This window comes from Gossypium hirsutum, chromosome A04 (assembly GCF_007990345.1).
Source record: "Gossypium hirsutum isolate 1008001.06 chromosome A04, Gossypium_hirsutum_v2.1, whole genome shotgun sequence".
Classification (NCBI taxonomy): Eukaryota; Viridiplantae; Streptophyta; class Magnoliopsida; order Malvales; family Malvaceae; genus Gossypium; species Gossypium hirsutum.
In genome coordinates, this window is record NC_053427.1 from 6,548,680 (window position 1) to 6,573,569 (window position 24,890).

A 24,890-nucleotide genomic window follows, 5' to 3' on the forward strand; every position below is an offset into this window, starting at 1 on the left:
TGATTGGAAGGCTCCCTCAGAGTGTTCTTCCTGCCTATTAGCCCTTCTCTGCTCCAAAGCATAGAGTGAGTTCACCAATTCTGATAGAGAAATGGTGGTAAGGTCACTTGAGTCCTCCAATGAGGATATCTTAGACTCGAATCTCTCAAGAAGTGTGGTGATTACCTTCTCAACCACCCTACTTTCAGCAAAGTCTACACCAAGCAACCTTATATTGTTCACTATGGCCATTATTCTATCTGCATACTGCTTAATGGTCTCAGCATCTTTCATCTTGAGATTCTTGAAATCTCTTCTCAGATTAATTAATTATTGCTGTCTAGTCTTCTCAGACCCCATGAATTCCTCCTTCAACCTGTCTCAAGCTTGCTTAGGTGAGTCACATGCCATAATATGAGTAAAGATCACATCAGACATTCCATTCTGCAAGCAGGCCATGGCTTTAGGCTTCTTGGCAGACTCCTCAGGATGATGTCTCATCTGAGCAACAGTGGGATTGGCTCTCAATAGAGGTGGCTCGGCATCATTCTCCACTACACTCCACAAATCATATGCCTGAAGGTAAGTCTTCATTTTTACCACCCAAATGTGGTAGTTCTCATCAGTGAACATAAGAGGTGGAGGTGGTGTGAAGCTCATCCTGCTGCAACAAGTTCAACAGCTTCGGTTTCCTACTTTCTTAAGCTTGATTTCACAAACAAACAACAACCACAAGAGAAGGCCCTCAAAGACTTAGGCTCTTGATACCATTTGTTGGAACATTAGCAGCAACAACACATAAAATAACAACCTATTTGCTTAAGAACTAAAATGAAACCGAGAGCAAAAGCAAAGAACTTGAGCACTAAAATGGATGAGAAAAATCAGAAGCAATTTTCATTGATTGATAATGAAAATAAAGACAAAGTTAACAAGTCAAATGACCATTACCTAATAATTTACCTATTCCCACTAATAAGAGACTTAAGCTAAATTAAATTACAAGACAAAGCAAGCTGGTATGGCCAGCCTTACATCTATCAAACTCAAATCAAAACTAAACAAAAAATACAATCTTTCATGTCAAGTTACAAGCTAACTTGATCAAGTTACATATGAACCAAAAATAACAAAAATAAAACAACGCAGCTAAGCTAGTTGCTGCTCTTGAACTCAGCTCGATCGTGCCCTTCAGGCTGAGCTGCTACTGCTTTATGCATCCTTCCACGCTGCCAACGGTCCAATATTGCATTGTAGGCCAAATCTCAACAGTTTTTGCTTCAGGAATTTTGGATTCGCTTGCCTATTGGTTTTGGGACTCAAGTTACAGCTCAATGTACATAAACATGTCTTTCAATCAGATCAATGGTACTTTCCCAAATAACTCTATCCCCATAAGACTTCTAGATCTAAGCTCTAATAATTTCTCAAGACCATTGCCACATTTTTCTTTAAACTTAGGGAATATGGGGACCATTAACCTTTCCAAAAATAAGTTTACTGGTTCAGTCTCTCCAATTTTCAATATTACCAATAAAGGTATTTTGAAATTGATTGATCTCTCAAATAATCTATTTTCTAGAGTGGTTCCAGACTGTTTTGAGAGTTTCCAATCTTTAACAGCTTTGAATTTGGGTGATAATAGTTTCTCAGGCTTACTTCCAAGCTCCTTAGATCTTTGACTTCTCCTGAAATGCTTAGTTTACGTGGTAATAACTTCTTAGGAGAATTACCTTCATCTTTACAAAATTGTACCAGGTTAAAATTTTTGGACTTGAGTGATAATGAATTATCTGGAGAAATACCTATTTGGATCGGCCAAAGGCTTTCATCGTTGGTTTTTCTTAGCCTTCAAGGGAACCAGTTCAGGGGAAGGATTCCCCATCAACTTTGTGGATTGAAATATCTACAAATCTTGGATCTCTCTATAAATAAAATCTCTGGTACCATACCACCATGCCTCAATAATTTGACTTCCATGCAAAAAAAGAAAGTTTAGATCGAAGAATTGAACATCACATCTTATATAATGGACTTGTAAGGTTCTTCCAAGTTAGGTATGTTGATGAGGCATTGCTTACATAGAAGGGAACAAAACAAAGCTATCCACAGCTTGGACTGCTACTAGCTGTTGATCTCTCTTCTAACAAATTAACAGGAGAGGTTTCAGAAGAATTAAATAGTCTTCAAGAACTAGTTGCATTGAACTTGTCAAGAAACATTTTTAGCCGAAAAGTTCTTCAATAGATCAGGCATCTAATGAAACTAGAGGTTCTTGACCTGTCAAGAAACAAGTTTTCAGGAAACATACCAACGAGCTTGTTTAAATTAACATTTCTAAGTACCTTGGACTTTTCTTACAATGACTTGTCTGGAAAAATTCCAACCAGCACTCAGCTACAGAACTTTGATCCTTCATCGTTTTCTCATAATAGAGGACTTTGTGGTCCTCCTGTTTCACCGAATTGCTCAATGGTGGAACCATCTCCTGGCAAACATGCAGTAGGAGGTGAAGAAGATTCTGATGAGTTCATGAAATGGTTTTACACAGGCATGGGACTTGGATTTACTATGGGTTTCTGGGGGGTTTTGTAGTATTGTGTTCTTCAAGCGTTCATGGAGGCATTCATATTATCGTTACTTGGATAATGCAAAGGATTGGGTTTATGTTTCATTTGTTTTATTGAAAGTAAGGTTAGTGAGGAAAATCAAAGCTCTTTCAACAAGTTGTATAAGGTAATAAATATACTTTCTTCGCTCTTTAATAAAGTTCTTTCAACATTGACAAAGATATCCTTGGTAAGTGTCAAAAATAACATATTTTAGCCACATTCTTAATGCAATTTTGGGTGATTATATGATGTTGGTTGTGAATTATATATTCCTAATCCTTTATGTTCATGTTTTGATACTTAACAGAGCACTTGGGAGCAACGAGAGTGAAAACGGGTGGATATAGAACATTTGAGCAGTCCAAAAGCTAAACACATGCAACAAAGTTTCACACAGGTAGACCACACAGTCATGTGACTCACATGGACATATGGCTAGGGATTGTGGATTTCAGGAACCATGTGCACTGATAGCTAAAAGTTACGATTTTTATGTTTTTTGGCACTTTAAAGAAGGTATCAATATGGAAATCTAATAGGAGACAACATCCGTGTTAGTTTAGCACGAAGATTACTCGAAAAACACCATTGAAGTTGATTTTCGAGCAATTCTCCATCAAGATTCAAGAGTCCAAGTTGATTTCCAAGGGAGTTATTATGGGTTTATTTTATTTTAGTGGTTATATTGCATTTTTCGTTTTTATTCTTGCAAGTACAAACTAATTTTCTTAATATCTCGGGGAGATGAACTCTAGAATAAATTTTATTGTTTGATATAGAGTTTTATGTAATAAAACCTTAGTCTCTTTGTTTTAAATTATGAATGCTTAATTGTTCTTGGATTGATAATTCTAAAGTGTTAATCCATGTTTGATATGCATGAGTTTGAGGTTGAATATACCCTTTTTGTGGTTGAATATACCTTAGTTCTCAATTTGATCAGTTCTTCCGGTTTGATAAATTATTATTAAAAGTTCAAAAAAATAAAAAATAGAGAGAATTGGTTCAATTGTCTTTTTAGCTTGGTTCAACCCCTATCTCAGTCTAGTTCTAATTGACGAAATTAATTGCTAGCATCTCAACCTCAAGAGGGTGAATTTTGAGTATCATTGATATTGTTATACGTTATAGAAAAAGGAAAATAGAAAAAATAAAGAGAGATAAATGATGTAAAAGAAAACAATAAAATAAAAGATTTTTAAAAATATTTTTTAAAGTTTATATGATGTGGCAAAATATTGTTGGCTAAAAATTTTTTAACGAATATAACATTTTTGTGTAAAATAGGTAACAGAAGAAAAGTTTAGGTACTACTTGTAATTAAAAAAATGTTTAAGTACCAAATAATAGGAAAAATTGCATAGTTTAGGTACCAATATATGGGTTAAGCTTTTTTTTTTAAATAAACTTAAAATGTTGACTGACAGAGATACTAACTTGGGAAAAAAGTAGTTTAAAATGTTGACTAATGGAGATACTAACTTGGGAAAAAAGTAGTTTAGATACCACTTATGATTAAATTAAAAGTTTTCTTGTGTAGGATCAAGTTTCTCCGAACCATGATCACAGTTTAAAATTGGATGTCTATGGTTGAACAATCAGTTTAGTGCACATAAGAACCACGAACATAGCCACAAGAAAGATTATGAGTAAAATCTTAGAATTGTAATGATTGAGTAACTGGAGTCAAGTACTTGGATTGTCATCTATCTTCGTGTCAAATGATCAATTGTAATTCTAAGTTATTCACTTACTTTGTTAATCTTAACAATTATGAGCAAAGCTAGTACCATGTAGAGATGTGACAAATTGAGTAGCTAGGGTGGGGTACTTGGGTTGTCATCCTTTTCGCATAGAAAGATTGAATGACACTCTAGAAAACTTTTAATTTTAAAAAAAATGAAAAATAAAAAATAAAATAAAAAAACTTGATCACAAGAAATGGGACAAATGGTTATTTATAGTTGCAATTTTTTGTTTAATTTCGGTGTGACATTATAGAGCCTAATTATGAGAATATATGGTAATTGTGTGCTTAGATGAATTGTGAGTCAACATGTTTGCTTGAGGAAGATGATTGTAGGATTGAAATTTTACTAATGTCTATTTGTTTGATTGAATTGAAAATTGTGATGATTGAACCAACTTTGATGATTGTGGTATGCTCGGATTGATCAATGCTTGAGGGCAAGCACTACCTAAGTGGGGGGAATTCGATAAAGCACGTAATTGACATATTTTCATTATTTATTTTAATTAATTTTGGACATGAATTTAATCTAATTTGACAATTAATCAATATTTTTATATACATTGTCCAGTGGGTCGAGAAACGAATGAATATGTGGATGGCAAGAAAGATTCGACATGAGAACTCGAGTTGGCCTACCTAACTTTTAGAATTTAGAAATATTCTAGTTTTATTATTTTTATTTGTTACGATATTTTTTAAGAAATTAATTAGGATTAGATTTAAAGAGTCCTTATATTTTTAAACTTATTTTATATTTTGAAGATTTATTGTTTTTAGAATGTTTGGGCGTTGTATTAGGAAAGCCGCAGTAGAGGCGTAGCTAGGGGGCTGGCATGGTACCGGCCCATTAAAATGAAAAATTATTATTCAGGTCCTTTAAAAATTTTTAGAATTTTAAATTAATCAAGATAAAATTGTATTTTAGCCCCCTTAAAATTATAAAAATTCTATTTAATCCTTTAAAAATTATAAAGATATAGGCTATAAAAAGTAAAATTTTATTTAACTCCCTAAAAAATTGTTTTGGCTTTGCCCATGAGCCGCAGGCTCTTAATTCCTTTAGTATTTAGGTTAAATTATATTTTGTATATAATAGATATTTATGAATAGACGAGGAAGGGGGGCGCAAGTCTGCACAAAAAAAATCATTTCCTTTTCCTTTTATTTTATTTTAATAAAATTTGTATTTTCTTTGATTGTTTTCTTAATATTTTTTTATAAATGAGTTGGACCTAGCTCTAGTTTGATGTTCGGTCAGATCATAATATGAAAATATAATTTGAATTAATAGATAATTTAAATATGTCTTTAGATGTATTAAGTCCAATTAATGAGATGTTTTATCTTAAGCATTAGAATGGATGACTCCCTAAAGATAGAGACATAGATGTGACTGACTAAACTGACAATACATCAACCAAGACTCAAGTAGAATATATTTTAGGTCCGTTTATGGATCTCTTTACTTGTGACATTCATAGTGTGACATACATTAATCCTAAGTGGATAATGAACTAGGTATGCATTATTCATATACTTTGATGTAAGTAAAATATTGAATTCAAATAGATAAAGAACTGGAAGTTGGTGCGTTTGGTATACATCTTTTGTAGTATGTAACATCATTCCACAATAATGGAATTCATAGGGCAACTAAAGAGTAAATGATATCCTCTCATTGGTATTACATGATAGATGAAAAACTAAAATGTGACTACAAGTCATTTATCTTTGTGATAAATTATTTGATTACTATTTGAGAGTAATTGACTTTTTATAAAGGAGTATGTAATAGTTATCGTGAGACAAAATAGAATCATATTTGGGAGAATAGATTCCTTCTCAAAAAGATTAATGATATCTTACGAGGATAACAGATTTATTATAACCCAATTACTTTTCCTACTCCTTAATTATTACTTATAGTCAAAAAGTAATTGGAGAAATGAATTGCAAGGTATTTTCTGATTCACATTATTGAAGAATTCAAGACCCATGCTTCATTTGCTACAACTACTCTTTTGGCTTCATATGAAACTGAAGAACAAAATTGTGGGCAAATTAAATTAGTTAAAGGTTTAGTATGCATAACAATTTTCACCCTGTGACACGTTATTGAGAGATTATTCACATTGGAGTAGTAAAGTGATTAACTAAAGAAGAAAATTGAAAGCATAAACATCCATAATCGCTAATTAGTGCTAACTATAACAAGGTATTTTCTGGTTATCTTATTTTTATATTAAAGAGCTATGAAAAAGATTTGAAGTGTGAAGTAGAAATGTGACTAAGGTATGATTAAAGTTGTTATTAGGAAAGGGATTTGGGAACTTAGCATGCTTAGATTGAATAGTTATGACTTAGTAAATTTAAGTACTAAGCATGTGGTAAGTATATATATCAGTAGATATACATGTTATATTTGGGGATAGTATTGGAATGCCTCGGTTATGGAATTTTCATTGAGTATTTCACTAAATGTATAGTTTTTTTTTCCGTGTACAAGTAAGATTTATTTCAGGATTTTCGAGCATCGACTTCAGTATCTCTCCACAATTCCGGTCTCAGTTTTGTTGGGCCATTCCATTCTTAATTATTTTTGGCATGTACCTAATATGTTAGGTTTTGTGGTAGATAAATGATGTTATAATTAAATGTTTTATATGATCCTAGTAGAAGGTTGAATTGTTGTATGTTAAATGTATCTGTTTAATTTAATTGGAGTTTTTTTAGTAATTGCTTCGATAATTAATGTGATACACTGTAGCTCAGACTTGATGATCGAGTTGAGTATAGGATGTTACACAAATTTAGGATTTATTGATACTCAAAATAGCAAAGAAACAAATGACTTAATCTAAATTTTGAGAAGCTCCTTAGATTTTAAGTGATCACGAGAGATAAATTTTTTATTGTCAAATTTCAAAATAATCTTATTTAACTCAACAAATCAACCCATACAAGTGATTCTTCGTCTCAACAACATTGCAGTGAGTAAGAGTTAAGAAAGTTTATGTAAACCAGTACAACAAATGTAGAAAATTGGATACAATCTTCTTTCTTCTATTTCCATAAATAAATAAATTCAACCAAAACAATCAAGACTGAAAGAAATATAACAGAAAATCACCACAGATCAAGATTAACTTCTTCAAATGAGTACACATATAATTCGGAAAACATGCAAATACATAATAATTTTGGCGGTGGAAGATCCAAATCCGAATAGTCGATATCAATTTGTAAGTTTTAATCAATATTCGTAAACCCTAAAATTTTAATATAATAATAAAAACCTAAAAAACTTCAATATGAATCTCAAACATCAGTATATATAATCGAAAATAAAAATATCAAATCCATAAAATTTCAAAAACGAATCAAACCAAAAATAATAGAGAATCAATTTGTTCTTAATGATTCAACATGATGAGGCTCAGATGCCACTTGCTAGAACCATAAAACAAGATCTAACTTAAAACTTAACAAACTAGAATCTATCATGTCAGATCATCAAGAATAAATTAAGAACAAAACTAGATGTGAAAGCGTACCTGCATCTATTGATTTCTTGAAATCTTCGGATCTTATGATTTTGATCTTCCAAATTAGCAAAAGAATGCAACTCTCTCTTTTCTAAAGATGAGATATTAGAAAATTTATATATGTGTAATTTGAGAACCATAACTTTAATATATAACTTTTGCACATTAACCTAATTTCTAATCAACACATCATTAATTAGAAATTAGTTGCTAAAGTATGTATACATATTTGGCTCATACTAAAGCTCAAAAAATCTTAACCAAATTAGATCACTTTTAATATAGGCTAACATTTTTATGATAGTAGATATATAATGACATGTAGAATCCAAAATAACAAAATACAATCTTTTTTTTTTATGATAATTTTGCTGTCAATAGGTATAGATCTCAGCTTCTTCTAGTTTGGGTTTTTTTTTACAATACTTCAATAACATTCAGCTTACCTTGATAATTATAGACAATTGCTTTTCTTGCTTCGTATGAAATTGAAGAAAAAAGTTGCGGGGAATTAAATTATTAACACAAAAAGTAAGTCTAGTGTGGAAAATTGAAAAATTACATTGTAAAGCTTAAGTGGAATTTAGAACAAAAGCAAAACAAGCCTTAATTAGTGCTTATTGTCAAAAAGTAATTGGACACATCAATTGCAATTGTAAGGTATTTTCTAATTCATATTATTGAAGAATTCAAGACCCATTCTTCGTTTTGCTTCGTATGAAACTGAAGAAGAAAACTGTGGGTAAATTAAATTAATTGAAACAAAAAGCAAGTCTAAGTCATCAATTAAAGGTATAGTAGTACTCACAAATTTCACCCTATGACACGTTATTGAGAGATTATTCACATTGGAGTCATAAAGTGATTAATTAAATAAGAAAATTGAAAGCACAACATCCTTAATCGCTCATTAGTGCTAACAATAACAATATATTTTACAAATAAGTATTGAGTGCCTGTTGAAGCTGATCTCCATGCAGCTAGCTCATGACTCGAGCAACAAAGGTGGCCATGCAAGTCTCAAGTTCACAAACCAAATTGGCAGCAACTAGAAGCCTTAATGCTGTTAAATACCAACTGAATGTTGTTCATTTTGAAGTCTAGTTTATTATGAACTTCTTGATTGATGTAATTTGATGTTGATGGAGCTGTTAACCAGCTTTGTTTTAATGTACAAGTTAAGTTTTTTGTTATTTGAAAAGCTTAGTGGAAGTAGGTACATCTTTAGGTAGAATTTTGACTTGTAAGTTTTATCTTTATTTGATATATGTAATAGCAATATGCCAATGATGAAGTATGAATGAAATACACTTCATTTTCATCAATACTCTCAACTATTTTCCATTGCTTCTTCTTATGTTTTTCTTTTCTTCTTTTCTTTTGCTCGATTCCTTCTTGTTTGTTCAGCAAGTATCGTGACTTGCTGTAAAAGCCAAAGCTGTACTAGCTGCTTACTTGCTCGATAACACCAACAATTGGTATCTAGAGCTCTTGTCTTTGAGGACCTGTTCTGCTTGATTCAAAAACTTGAATGGCTTCTGCTAGCTTCTCTCCAGCAGCACCATCAGTCTTCGCTGGTGAAGGTTTTCACATCTGGGTGGTCAAGATGAGGACCTACCTCCAAGCATTCGACTTGTGGGAAGTTGTTAACACAGACATTGAGCCAGCTCCACTGAGGGCCAACCTCACTGTGGCTTAGATTCGTCAGCATGTAGATGAGAGGACTAAGAGGCACAAGGCTATGTTCTGTATTCAAAATTGCATTTCTGATGTGATCTTTACTAGGATTATGACTTGTGACACCCCAAAATAGGCTTGGGACAAGCTTAAGGAGGAGTTCCAAGGCACTAAGAGAACAAGGCAACAGCAGCTTCTGAACTTGAGAAGGGATTTCGAGAATCTGAAAATGAAAGAAGAGGAAACTGTTAAGCAATATTCTGACAGGATAATGGCTGTTGTAAACAGCATAAGGCTCCTTGATGAGCAATTTGATGAAGTAAGAATTGTTGAGAAGGTTCTCTCTACCCTATCAAAGAGATATGAAGCAAAGATATCCTCCTTAGAGGACTCGAGAGACTTGATAAGGATCTCCCTGACTGAGCTTATCAATGCTCTTTATGCTCAGGAGCAAAGAAGAGCCAGCAGGATCGAGGAGCACCAGGAAGGTGCATTTCAGGCCAAAGTCAAGCCTAGTTCAAATAATGCTGCCTACAAAAGCAAGAAAAATTGGAGGGATAAATCCAAAACTGATGCCCCGAGAAAATGGGATAGACCTTGTAGGCACTGCAAAAGGCCCGGTCATCCAGAGGCCAGATGCTGGTTCAGACCAGATGCTACATGCCAAAATTGCAAGAAGAAAGGCCATATTGAGAAGGTCTGCAAAGAAAAAGGGAGACCTGGCCAAAACCAACCACAACTCAAGAATGAAGAGGGTAGAGTAGCTGAACAAGGCAATGATAGTGAAGAACATGTCTTTGCAGTTTCATGCTTAGCTACAAAAGACAAGGTCACCAAAGGTTGGCTTCTTGATAGTGGCTGCACTAACCACATGTCACCAGATGCAACTATTTTCAGAACCCTGGACAGAAGCTGCAAAACCAAAGTGAAAATAGGCAATGGTCAGTTCATCAAGGCTGAAGGAAAGGGAGATGTCCTCATATGTACCTCCACTGGAGATAAAGTCATTACAAATGTGCTTCTGGTACCTGAGATTGATAGAAACTTACTCAGCATTGCTCAACTACGGGATAAGGGCTACTCTGTTTCAAGGGCCAGGAGTGCAAAATCACAGATCCAAATAGATTAAGCCTCCTGATAGTCACCATGAGTGGCAAATGCTTGGAAGTCAACTGGTCAGGTGACTCAGCCCATGTTGCTTCAACAGAAGACACCAAGCTTTGGCATCAAAGACTTGGTCATGCCAATTTTAGATCGTTGGCTTAAATGGCTAGCAAGGAATTGGTTGAAAACTTCACCAAGTCAGTTCAAGGTGAAGATGTCTGTGAGGTTTGTCAAATTGGAAAGCAAGCCAAGCTTCTATTCCTGGAGAGCTACAACCAAGCTGGAATTGGTGCACTCAAATGTCTGTGGCCCTATGAGGACAGAATCTTTGAATGGAAGTAAGTGTAGACACTCAATTTTGCCCGGCCCATTTTAGTATTTAAAATAATAAACCCCAAAAAAAACGAAGTCCAAGTTCAGTCCAGAATTACAAATATAATTTGGCCCGATCGGAATGGCCCATTACTTGAAAAGTTTAAGGTCCATCTACAAGCTTGACTCATATGGAAATATAATCTTCAATGATATGTAATCTTAGATATGATACAATCTTAAATATGATTGCAATCTTAGATATGATACAATCTTAGATATGATTGCAATCTTAGATATGATTGCAATCTTAGATATGATATACAATCTTAGAAGATATGATTTTGTAATCTTGGAGATTTAATTTGTAGATATCATTTGATCTTAACCGTTGATGTAATTGATCTGTACCGTTGGATTTGGGGAGGCTCAACTATAAATAGAGGCCTCTCCCTTCATTGTAAATCACTTGAGTTTTGGGAAGCAATAAGAATTCTTGAAGAGCATTCACTCAAATTTCTCTCCCTCTTGCGTTCTTACTCTCTGTGGTTTGTTCCTATTTTATTCTTCGTCTATCTTAGTTTTTCAACTCTTTTTATTTTTAGTTTCTTCATTTTTCAAATATGTTTATTTTTCCATATCTTTTATACATTTGATTATGTATTTTATATATCATAATATTTAACCTTTTTATATAGTTTCTTTTCAAATATATATTTTCTATGCATGTATATATATTATATAATCATTTCATTATAAATATAAATTATTTTACATATTTGATATTTTATACATTATTTTTCTAAACCAATATATTTTATATTTTTATATAATTATTATTCTTATAAATATATTTTTTATTATATAATATATTTTAAATTTATTATTAAATATCACATTTTTTATATGCTCATTCTATTTATCAATTGTTTATATTATACATATATTTTTAAAACTTATGTTTTTTATTATTATACAATATTTGTTTTTACTTTAGCATTAATGTATTATTGTTATGTTATGTATTTCATATGTTATGTAATATCTTAGACTTTTATAATTTACTTTCAAATGCATATTTTTATATATGTACATTGATATATTGTATTATATGCATCATTTTTTTATTAATCCATTCATGTGTACATTAAATTATTGGATTTTATATTTTATGTAGATTCTATTTATCCATTTGCTATGCATGTCGTCTATTTTTACTCATACATATTTTACACATTAATATTTACCATGTTTTTTTATATTATTTAATGTTTTATTTATGATATATTGTATATAATTAGTGCATTTATTATGTTTTCTTTTTGGTATATTCCTATTTGCTTAGTATGATTATTTTTATTATTCTATTTTACCCTCTATATAGTGATTGCATTTATATAAAGTGTTATAATACTTTATAATATACACTATTTGAATATCTATGTTTCATAATATAGAATTGTCACTCTAAAAGGTCATTTAAAATAATATTTAAAAGTTTTATTAAAATAAAAAAAGGCAATGCTTAGTATTTGAAAGCTTCGAGAAAAGTAGTGCCCTAACTTATTGGGTTGCAACTTTTCTTGTTGAGTTCGAACAGTCAAGTACCCTTCTAAGTTTTTTAAGATTTTCAAAATACGAGCAACTGTCTTGGAATTTCAAAGCATTGTGTCCTAACTTATTGGATGTGGCGATTTGTCGTTTCGAGATAGGGATTTCCAAAATGTTAACTTAGTGTCAATGTATTTTAAAGAGGATTATATCTTAAAATTTTTTAAATTTCTGACATTAAAGACTGATAATCAATTAGGTACCAATTTTTGGGCGTTACGAGGGTGCTAATCCTTCCTCGTACATAACCGACTCCCGAACCCATTCTTTTATTTCGTGGACCAAAACTAATGATTTTAAAACAAAATGTTTTAAAGGTGATCCAATCACACCTAAAAAGATTGGTGGCGACTCTCGTTTTCGTTTATTAAAATCGATTCCCATTTTCCAAACCTCGATTTGAAAATGGTTTCGATAGCTTGGCGACTCCACTGGGGACTAATAAGAGAGTCAAGCCGTGTAATTGATTATCTCTTGTCTTAATGTCGGAAATTAAAAATTTTAAAATTTAATCTTCTTTGCATTACATGTGTTTGTATTATTGCATGTGTTGCTATATTCTAATACGCATTGCATTTACATGACCGTTGTGGTCACACCCTTAAGTGGGAGTGAGAAGCTATGCCTTCGTGAGGTTTTCGCCTCCGTACAGGATAGTGTATCACTTTCGGGATACATCCGTACCTATGGTTTCGTGAGATTTTCATCTCCGTGTAGCCATAGGGAAATGTGTCCCCCTGAACTGAACTCGATTCAAATGAGCCTATAATGGGTGAGGATCGAGGAATCTGCTGGTTCAGGTACCTCAACTTTAGAACTAAACCACATATAGGAGGACCGTAAGAGCTCAACCTAGATAGAATTATACCGTAATTATTACCCTTGCAGGTTATCTTTGAGTTTATTGTTATCATGTGATACTAACTATCTCCTTTCTTTTGTTGCATATCATTTCGCATTTAAAAGGTATCGATTTTCGGTCAGTTTCTAACTTAGAGAGTTTTATTATGGAGAACGGACTTCTTGATAGAGTGGAAGACAACGCTAACGTCCATATATGGTCAGAGCAAACTCAGTTAGTAAAGGAAAATAGTCTAGCCATGGGATATGTGTCAGAGCTGTCAGACTACATTCGTATCACACAGGATAATCAACATGAGTTAAAGGAAATATGGGATCAATGGGGTAGCAAAGCCAAGCAGTTGTTCTACAACAACCATGGGGACTTGCAGTACTTGCTTGACTTGGGAATAGACGAGAATTTGTTTCGGGCCATCACTCAGTATTGGAATCTTGTATACAGTTGCTTTACGTTTGGAAAAGCCTATATGGTACCCGTGGTGGAGGAATATTCAATTTTGTGGCGTTGTCCTATGATTCAAGTTGATAAAGTTTACTCAAGGGCTAACTGTATTCCAACTTTTGTGAGGAAGTTGATGAATGTCATAGGGAGAGGGAGTGAGCTAAAATGGAAAGAACAGGAGGGAAAAGGGGCAGTTTTGGAATTCCTGCCTCTTCCGCCACTAATGCGTCTTAATGTTGTTTCCAATCAAAGCAGAATTGGATACGAAGAAGATTGTTCGACACTCTATGGCAAGGCGTGCTGCAGGGCAAAAGGTAATGTACTTACCAATCATTTTAAGGTAAACAAGAAGAGTATTGATGGACATTTCCACCATTACAACATTTCTCTTTCATAGGAAGATGGTCGATGGTAAGAGTGTTGGAAGAAAAGTGATTGACAGAATGCATGGACCTACAAAGGTGAGTTGGATGGAAAGAATTGTGCCTATGATGGTAAAAGGCTTATTTATTATAGGACCAAACAACAAGCATGAGTTCACTATGTTGCACTTATCAGAGATAATGGAAATGCAAGCCCTGATGATCTGTCAAAATGGACGCAAAAGAATGAGATTAAAGAAGTCCATATCATTTAAAAGACCTCTAAAGTAGAGATTAACTATACTGAAAAGATACCCTTCTAAGCATTTCAAAATACTTTGTGTGGACAGGAATCTGAAAGCTCTCAAGAAACCCTTAAGGTGTTGGATATCATTTTAAGGTAGCATGTTAAGCAGGAATGCCCACTTGTTTGCCAATCTTTCTTTCAAGATAATCAGAACAACTTCACAGACATTGGAAGAGGTGTCCATAGATGTAGGGATTATCTTATGGGTGAAGCCATAGCTCAAATTCGGGATGGTAATAGATTATTTACGGACCATGAAGGTACAAGCTGATACATTGAGCACAGTCAGATCATTGTCAAGAGTTAGCTTTGTTGAGTTAAAACTTTAGGCCATGGGACGAAGGCGTATTTGTAATCCATTCATATGTAAAGATATTCTTTTTCTAAATAAAGTTTTCTAAATGAAATTAAGTCGAGATCGATACCTTTTTGCATTCATGCATTTGTATTACATCACATCGCATTATATGCATTTAAATTATAAAAAGACCGTAATTAGTTAAAGTTATTAAAAAAGAAAGAAAAAGAGAGAGAGAGAGAGAGAAGAGGGTCACGGCTAAGTGAAAAAGAGACGTTCCCTTACATATCCTTGACTTTTGTGTCAAGAGGGATAGCTTACCCGGAGAAGGGGGTGTTTGGAAATGAAAATAATCCCATCAATGTCATACATGAGGAAGGGACTGAACAAAGAAACCTTGAGGGCATTCGCCCTTACGAACCGGGAAGTTCTTTAAACAATTGGACTGTAGAAGAACTTCCTGTAATCTTTAGGAATTTTACGGAGTAATATTCAAAACACTCTTGTTGCTCTAAAGCCTAGGAGTAATGAGATTTCTTTTGAGAAATGGGCTTATGTTCAGACATTTTTATTTTTAATAAAACATACTTTTATTATTTATCCGAGTAAATATTCTTTCATTCTGATTCTTTTGACCTTTGACATTCTTTATAAATTTTCATTTCATGTAAATAGTCATTTTTGAATTCATTTATTCCTTTTATATTCTTTTGTGTGCCTATCATAGATCCCTAGATATCAATGACACGGGCAACGATACTACAGATTCAGAGTTCCTTTTGAGTGCGATATGTGTTTAGAGGAATCTCAGTACTTTGAAGGTGACAGACATTGTGACTTGTTTCTGAATTTGTTGAAAATGGTTTTTACCCCATGAAGTGGTGGTAAGAAATATAGCCTTAGAGGAAGGAAAGATTGCGAAATTGGAATTAGCTGAGGAGACAAAACAAGACCTTGTTGAGACTATTATGGGAATTCAAAAATATGGTCCAAAGACGCATGCAGGAGGATTTGCAATTGCCAGGATAAACATGAGGTTTTGGGGCACTATTGATCCACCATGGAAAGGGATCGCATCAGTTGTACAATGAATGCCAAATTTAAATGAGTAAAGACTTATAGGGCATGTATGTTATGGGCCCGAGCTCATCAAAAGTTTCAAGCTGACAATGACTCATCTTTGTAGACGTCAACTACTCTATTAGGAGGGGGAGATAGCTTCATATTCCAATATTACAAAGTCAAAAGTCATCTATTTCAAAAAAAAAAGAAAGAAAAAAGATTATATATAACTGCACAATGCCAAAAGTTTGCAGTCTTTTCAAAGATAATGCGCCATACCACAGTACAACAAAGGTTTCCAAAAGAAAAGAAAAAGAAGAAAAAAAACAAATTACAAAAGATGATCGAGACTGGTAAAAATTAGCATAAGAAACTACCGCCTACTCTCTATGCTTATGCTGGGGCAAACACCTTCAATTCCAGTTGTTTCAAAGGTTCCAACCATCATCCTTGGAATGGGTGCATTGTTTGGCTTTCCTGAGCAGTCTGATGTGCCGTCAATAGCTGCGATGGTTATCTCCAAGCAATGGCCATTAATTTTCAGCTATGGGGCATCAGGCCGTACACAGTCTCTGAAGCTTAAAATGATAGATTCTTTCTTCAAAACCAGTTTCTGACAAAGTTGATGACGGCATCATGAAGGAAGCTCTCTTAGACTTCTATACAAGTTCAGAGAAGAGGAAACCTGATCAAATCATTATTTTCAGGGAGAGGGTTAGCGAGTCTCAATTCAATCAAGTTTTGATCAAGTTATTGAGGCTTGCAAGTTCCTTGGCGAGAAGTGGAACCCTAAAGATTGTGGTTATTATTGTACGAAAAACCATCATACCAAGTTTTTTTTCAGCAGGGATCTCCTGATAATGTGCTACATGGTACTGTCATTGACAACAAAGTATGCCATCCAAAGAACAATGATTTTTACCTTGGTACCCATGCTGGAATGATTGGAATCACGAGGCAGACCCACTATCATGTTCTCTTAGACCAGGCTGGGTTTTCGGCTGATGATCTGCAAGAGTTTGTTCATTCTCTATCCTACATGTATCAAAGGAGCACTACATCCATATTTTTTGTGCCTCCTATTTGCTACGCTCATTTGGCAGCTTCACAGTTGGGGGCAATTTATGAAGATTAGGGATGCTTCAGAAACATCTTCGAGTCATGGTGGGATGTATGCTTCAGGAGTAATCTCTGTACCTCAGCTTTCTAGGTTGAAGGATAAAGTCAGCAATTTCATTCTTGTTTGCTGAGAATCATTAAACCATCTTTTTGTAGGGTTTGACAAACAACAGCCAGGACGACTGCTGGGGTAATCCCTTTCTCATGGGTTTATGAATCAAGATTTTTCCTCCAAGCTTTGATGGAGTCAAGAATTGAATACCTCTAGTAAACTTAACTTGAAAATATTCATCCTAAGCAAATGTACCAAGAATGGATGACACAGACTTATGACAAAGAAGGTTCGTCCAAAAGAATCTCATAAAAAAACCTTGCAAAAGGATGCCGAATTGGGAAGGGCCATATGTTACGAAGAGGGCTTTCTCTAGAGGTGCATTGATTTTGACAAGAAATGGATAGGAAGAATTTATTTGATCTAGTGAATTCGGACTCAGTCAAAGAGTACTTTGTCTGAAGGAGAAGGGAAGCCAAGGTGAAAACCCGCAAAGGGCACTTTGGGACTTCTATTTCAAAAAAAAAGAGAAAAAAAAATAAAGAGAAAAAAGAAAAAAAATGGAGAGGCCAAGGTGAAAACCCGCAAAGGGCGCCTTGAGACCAAAGGGGTTTTGAGTTGAAAACCCGAAAGGGCAGCTCAAATTTGGAAAGTCATGCAGTGACCTTGCTATACCGGATTCGACGAGAAGTGAAGTATGTTACATATCGAGGCATCAACGAATTACTTTGGATCTTTTAAACACATGTTGAACTCAAGAAAGTCTTCATGGAGCTGGTGTATAGACGCTCAAGCGGCGATATCTGGGGCATCTGATTTTTTTTTGTCCTGTTTACTATCTTTGGATTCTCTTTCTTCTCAAAGATAGATTCCTAGATTAACCTCCTTTGTCTTTTTGATAAATCATTATCCTCAAGATCAATTTATTTGTTCCATTATTCATAAAGTGTGTTGCATAGAAATAATGATTGATGAACTAAATATCTTTACAAACGAAGTTTTGCATATTACTCTGGAAATTTCTAGATAATACAAGAAATTGAAACAAGACAATTGTTTAAAGAATTTCCATATTTGAGGGTCGGATGTACTCGGGGAGATTTCTTCTTCAGTCCAAAAGGTGGTGGGACATTTTAAATTGATCTTAAGAAAGGATCATTTCATAAACATCTCCAGCGGGTCACAACATTTAGAGAATGGCACAATAGGACTAAGTTGATTCAAAGCATACAAGCAGAGTATGCTTGATACATCAAGAAGTATAAAGTTAAAACTTTGATAAGGGAATGAGTGATGACACCCGAAATAAGGGTCATATTTATAACATTTTGCATTATAACATGTCTAATTAGGAGAATTTGACTCACTTCGATCATAGGCATGAACTCATACGCATTCTACAGGTTATGGGACAATGTAGATCAAGATTTGGCATCCCTATGTTTATAGGGAACAGATCAAAGATAGTAGATCTGACATTCCTGTGCTTACAGCGAAGCAGATTGAAGATTTCAACATGGCATCCCTGTGTTTATAGGGAACAAGTTGAAGATAGCAGATTTGGCATCCCTGTGTTTATAGGGAACAGATCGAAGATAGCAGATCTAACCTTCAAATGTTTATACTGAAGTAGATCCAAGATGATTTGGCATTCTTGTGTTTACAAGGAACAAATCGAGGACATAGTAGATTTGACTCTCAGACGTTCTCAAAGGTAGCAGATCTAACCTTCAGATGTTTATACTAAAGCAGATCCAAGATGATTTGGCATTCTTGTGTTTACAAGGAACAAATCGAGGACATAGCAGATTTGACTCTCAGACATTCTCAAATATAGCAGATCTAGCCTTCAGATGTTTATACTGAAGCAGATACAAGATGATTTGGTATTCTTGTGTTTACAAGGAACAAATCGAGGACATAGTAGATTTGACTCTCAGACGTTCTCAAATATAACAGATCTAACCTTCAGATGTTTATACTGAAACAGATCCAAGATGATTTGGTATTCTTGTGTTTACAAGAAAAAAATCGAGGACATAGCAGATTTGACTCTCAGACGTTCTCAAATATAGCAGATCTAACCTTCAGATGTTTATACTGAAGCAGATCCAAGATGGTTTGGCATCCTTGTGCTTACAAGGAACAAATCGAGGACATTGCAGATATGACTCTCAAATGTTCTCAAACAGACTCAAGATGGTTTGGCATCCTTGTGCTTACAAGGAACAAATCGAGGACATTGCAGATATGGCTCTGAAATGTTCTCAAACAGACTCAAGATGGTTTGGCATCCTTGTGCTTACAAGGAACAAGTCGAGGACCTTGCAGATATGATTCTCAAATGTTCTCAAACAGACTCAAGATGATTTGACATCCTTACAAATCGAAGAAGCAGACTCAGTGTCTCTGTGTTCGGCAGAAAACAGATCAAAGATATCAACATAGCATTCTTGAGGTCGTAGGGAGAAGGTAGAAGACCATTCGAGGAAAAGATCGCAAAGATTGGGCTAGGCCGGGCAAATTTGGTCCTTTATGGTCTTTGCTCAATTCCTATTACATAGCAATGAGCAAAGAGGGGCAGCTGTAGACACTCAATTTTGCCCGACCCATTTCAGTATTTAAAATAATAAACCCAAAAAAAACGAAGTCCAAGTTCAGTCCAGAATTACAAATATAATTTGGCCCGATCGGAATGGCCCATTACTTGAAAAGATTTAAGGTCCATCTACAAGCTTGACTCATATGGAAATATAATCTTCAATAATATGTAATCTTAAATATGATACAATCTTAAATATGATTGCAATCTTAGATATGATACAATCTTAGATATGATTGCAATATTAGATATGATATACAATCTTAGAAGATATGATTTTGTAATCTTGGAGATTTAATTTGTAGATATCCTTTGATCTTAACCGTTGATGTAATTGATCTGTACCGTTGGATTTGGGGAGGCTCAACTATAAATAGAGGCCTCTCCCTTCATTGTAAATCACTTGAGTTTTGGGAAGCAATAAGAATTCTTGAAGAGCATTCACTCAAATTTCTCTCCCTCTTGCGTTCTTACTCTCTGTGGTTTGTTCTTATTTTATTCTTCGTCTATCTTAGTTTTTCAACTCTTTTTATTTTTAATTTCTTCATTTTTCAAATATGTATATTTTTTCATATCTTTTATACATTTGATTATGTATTTTATATATCATAATATTTAACCTTTTTATATAGTTTCTTTTCAAATATATATTTTCTATGCATGTATATATATTATATAATCATTTCATTATAAATATAAATTATTTTACATATTTGATATTTTATACATTATTTTTCTAAACCAATATATTTTATATTTTTTATATAATTATTATTCTTATAAATATATTTTTATTATATATTATATTTTAAATTTATTATTAAATATCACATTTTTTATATGCTCATTCTATTTATCAATTGTTTATATTATACATATATTTTTAAAACTTATGTTTTTTATTATTATACAATATTTGTTTTTACTTTAGCATTAATGTATTATTGTTATGTTATGTATTTCATATGTTATGTAATATCTTAGACTTTTATAATTTACTTTCAAATGCATATTTTTATATATGTACATTGATATATTGTATTATATGCATCATTTTTTTTATTAATCCATTCATGTGTACATTAAATTATTGGATTTTATATTTTATGTAGATTCTATTTATCCATTTGCTATGCATGTCGTCTATTTTTACTCATACATATTTTACACATTAATATTTACCATGTTTTTTATATTATTTAATGTTTTATTTATGATATATTGTATATAATTAGTGCATTTATTATGTTTTCTTTTTGGTATATTCCTATTTGCTTAGCATGATTATTTTTATTATTCTATTTTACCCTCTATATAGTGATTGCATTTATATAAAGTGTTATAATACTTTATAATATACGCTATTTGAATATCTATGTTTCATAATATAGAATTGTCACTCTAAAAGGTCATTTAAAATTATATTTTAAAGTTTTATAAAAATAAAAAAGGCAATGCTTAGTATTTGAAAGCTTCGAGAAAAGTAGTGCCCTAACTTATTGGGTTGCAACTTTTCTTGTTGAGTTCGAATAGTCAAGTACCCTTCTAAGTTTTTTAAGATTTTCAAAATACAAGCAACTGTCTTGGAATTTCAAAGCGTTGTGTCCTAACTTATTGGATGTGGCGATTTGTCGTTTCGAGATAGGGATTTCCAAAAGGTTAACTTAGTGTCAATGTTTTGATACGAGTGAACGCAAATTTTCAAAATCAAAGTATTTTAATGAGGATTATATCTTAAAATTTTTTAAATTTCCGACATTAAAGACTGATAATCAATTAGGTACCAATTTTTGGACGTTACAAGGGTGCTAATCCTTCCTCGTACGTAACCGACTCCCGAACCCATTCTTTTATTTCGTGGACCAAAACTAATGATTTTAAAACAAAATGTTTAAAAGGTGATCCAATCACACCTAAAAAGATTGGTGGCGACTCCCGTTTTCGTTTATTAAAATCGATTCCCATTTTCCAAAACTCGATTTGAAAATGGTTTCGACAGTAAGTATTTCATTCTCTTTATTGATGATTATACCAGATTCTGTTGGATTTTCTTTTTGAAACACAAGTCAGAGGTAGCTTAAGTATTTGTGAAGTTCAAGGCTGCAGCTGAAACAGAAACAGGCTCCAAGTTGAAGACAATCAGGACTGATAATGGAACAGAGTACACCTCAGCTCAGTTCCAAGCATTATGCAATAAAGCTGGTGTTAAACATCAGTTAACTAATGTCTATACACCTCAGCAGAATGGGGTCAGTGAAAGAAAAAATAGAAGTCTATTGGATATGGCCAGATGTCTCTTGTTTGAGAAGAAATTGCCTAAAAATTTGTGGGCTGAAGTAGTTAACACTGTAGTCTACTTACAAAACAGGCTTCCAACCAAAGCCTTAAAACAAAAGACTCCATTTGAAGCTTGGTTCAGATTCAAACCTTCTGTAGAGCACCTAAGGTGTTTGGCTGCCTATGCTATGCTCACATACCAGCTGTGAAAAGAGATAAACTATTAGAAAGGGCTCAACCTAGGATTCTGATGGGTTATAGTGCTGTTAAGAAAGGCTATAGGATCTTGGATTCTTTGACAAACAAAATTCAAGTGAGTAGAGATGTAATCTTTGATGAACATGCTTGCTGGAACTGGGGTAAGGGTGAACCTGAGGCTACTTCTGAGAACCTGATAGTGGATCAGACTGAAGGTGTTGAAAATGGTCCTGATATGGACCTAGATGACGAACCTATCAGAGGAACAAGAACTCTTGCTGAGATTTATGAAAGAGCTCAAATGGCTCAAGTTGAACCAAGCAGTTTTGAAAAGGCTAATGTTGATGAGGGTTGGAGGCAGGCAATGGCAGATGAGATTACCATGATCGAAAAGAACCAGACTTGGAAGCTAGTTGACAGACCTGCTAACAGAAAGGTCATTGGAGTAAAATGGGTCTACAAGGCCAAACAGAATGCTAATGGAAGTTTGAATAAACTAAAGGCTAGACTTGTAGTGAAAGGTTTCAGTCAAAAATATGGTCTGGATTATTTTGAAACATATGCACCGGTTGCTAGATTAGACAGAATAAGGCTGATTGTTGCTTTTGCAGCTCAAATGCATTGGAATCTCTATCAACTAGATGTAAAATCAGCCTTTCTAAATGGAATTCTTGAGGAGGAAATTTATGTCGAGCAACCACAGGGGTTTGAGGTACCTGGCAAGGAAGACATGGTGTGCAAACTAAGAAAGACCTTGTATGGTCTAAACCAAGCTCCTAGAGCTTGGTATGCTCGAATTGGCACTTACTTGCTCAGTTTCAATTTCCAAAGAAGTGTCAGTGAACCAACATTGTACATCAAGAAAAATAATACTGAAACTCAGCTTGTGGTGTCTTTGTATGTCGATGATTTACTAGTCACATGAGGTGATGAAGCTGTTTTAACAGATTTCAAGACAAAGATGAGGAAAATGTTCGAGATGACTGACCTGGGGCTGATGACATACTTCCTAGGAATGGAAGTAATTCAGGAACAAGGAGGAATTTTCTCGAAACAGAAATCATTTGCCTTAAAAGTTTTGACAAAGTTTTCGATGCTGAATTGTAAGCCAACTCCCACACCTGTTGTAGTTGGGATGAAATTATCGAGCCATGAGGGTCATGAAGAAGTTTGTGAAACCACCTATAGAAGCTTGATTGGTTGTCTCCTATACTTGACTGCAACGAGGCTAGACATCATGTTTGCAGTAAATTTACTTTCTAGATTCATGCACTACTGCAATGTGCTACATTATCAAGCTGCGAAAAGAGTACTAAGATACATTAAAGGTACTCTAAATCATGGTCTGTTATTTAGCAAGGCAGAAAAACTAAAGTTGACAGGCTACATAGATAGTGATTGGGATGGTTCTAAAGACGATATGAAAAGCACATCAGGGTATGCTTTCATATTGGGGTCAGCAATGGTCTGTTGGAGTTCCAAAAAGCAGTCTTTAGTGGCTCAATCGACAGCTGAGGCCGAGTATGTAGCTGCTGCTAGTGCAGTAAATCAAGCTATCTGGCTAAGAAAAGTCTTAGACGATTTGAACCTATGTTAAGAAGAAGAAACAGAGATATTTTGTGACAACAAGTCTGCTGTTGAAATTGCAAAGAACCCTGTCTTCCATGGTAGAACTAAACACTTTGACATAAAGTTACATGTGATAAGGGAGATGGAGCAAGCTTGTGAAATAAAGCTAGTTCATTGTAATTTGGAGGATCAAATAGCTGACATTTTGACCAAGGGTCTAGGTATATCAAGGTTCAACAAGTTAAGAAAGCTATTAGGCGTGTGCAGCATGGAGCTCAAGGAGGAGTGTTGAAGCTGACCTCCATGCAACTAGCTCATGACTCGAGCAACAAAGGTGGCCATGCAAGTCTCAAGTTCACAAACCAAATTGGCAGCAACTAGAAGCCTTAATGCTGTTAAATACCAACTGAATTTTGTTCATTTTGTAAGTCTAGTTTGTTATGGACTTCTTGATTGATGTAATTTGATGTTGATGGAGCTGTTAACCAGCTTTGTTTTAATGTACAAGTTAAGTTTTTTGTTATTTGAAAAGCTTAGTGGAAGTAGGTACATCTTTAGGTAGAAATTTGACTTGTAAGTTTTATCTTTATTTGATATATGTAATGGCAATATGCCAATGATGAAGTATGAATGAAATACACTTCATTTTCATCAATACTCTCAACTATTTTCCATTGCTTCTTCTTCTGTTTTTCTTTTTTTCTTTTCTTTTGCTCGATTCCTTCTTGTTTGTTCAGCAAGTATCGTGACTTGCTGTAAAAGCCAAAGCTGTAACAGCTGCTTGCTTGCTCGATAACACCAACAGTGCCACGGGGGGGGATATCTTCCGCATGCAATTTTATCCCGGGAATCTTGAGGCAGCATTTGTTAAACATGAAACCATTTGATAGCTAAAAAATCCCCCTACGGCATGCCTTTTCTCCCTCATTATTTTCAATCCTAATTGTGTATGTTAGAACTCGAGAATCCTAGGATAATTTTCAGACACTGGAACCTTGGAATCCCGGACAGCATGTGTTAATTATGAAATCATTTTGTAGCTAAAAACGCTCACTACGGAAGAATTTTCTCCTCCACCATTTTCAACCTTAACTATGTACCTCAAACTCTAGGATAATTTTCAGACATCGTAACTCGGAAAACCCAGG

The 24,890-nt window shown here is 34.1% G+C and overlaps 1 protein-coding gene across 1 annotated transcript; it reads left to right on the forward strand.

The window, feature by feature from the left end:
- Positions 1 to 23,134: 23,134 nt before the first annotated feature.
- LOC121228027 (secreted RxLR effector protein 161-like) lies at positions 23,135 to 23,770 on the forward strand. The gene has a single exon (XM_041111136.1). The coding sequence runs from the start codon at positions 23,135 to 23,137 to the stop codon at positions 23,768 to 23,770; it is 636 nt and encodes a 211-aa protein (XP_040967070.1).
- Positions 23,771 to 24,890: the final 1,120 nt, after the last annotated feature.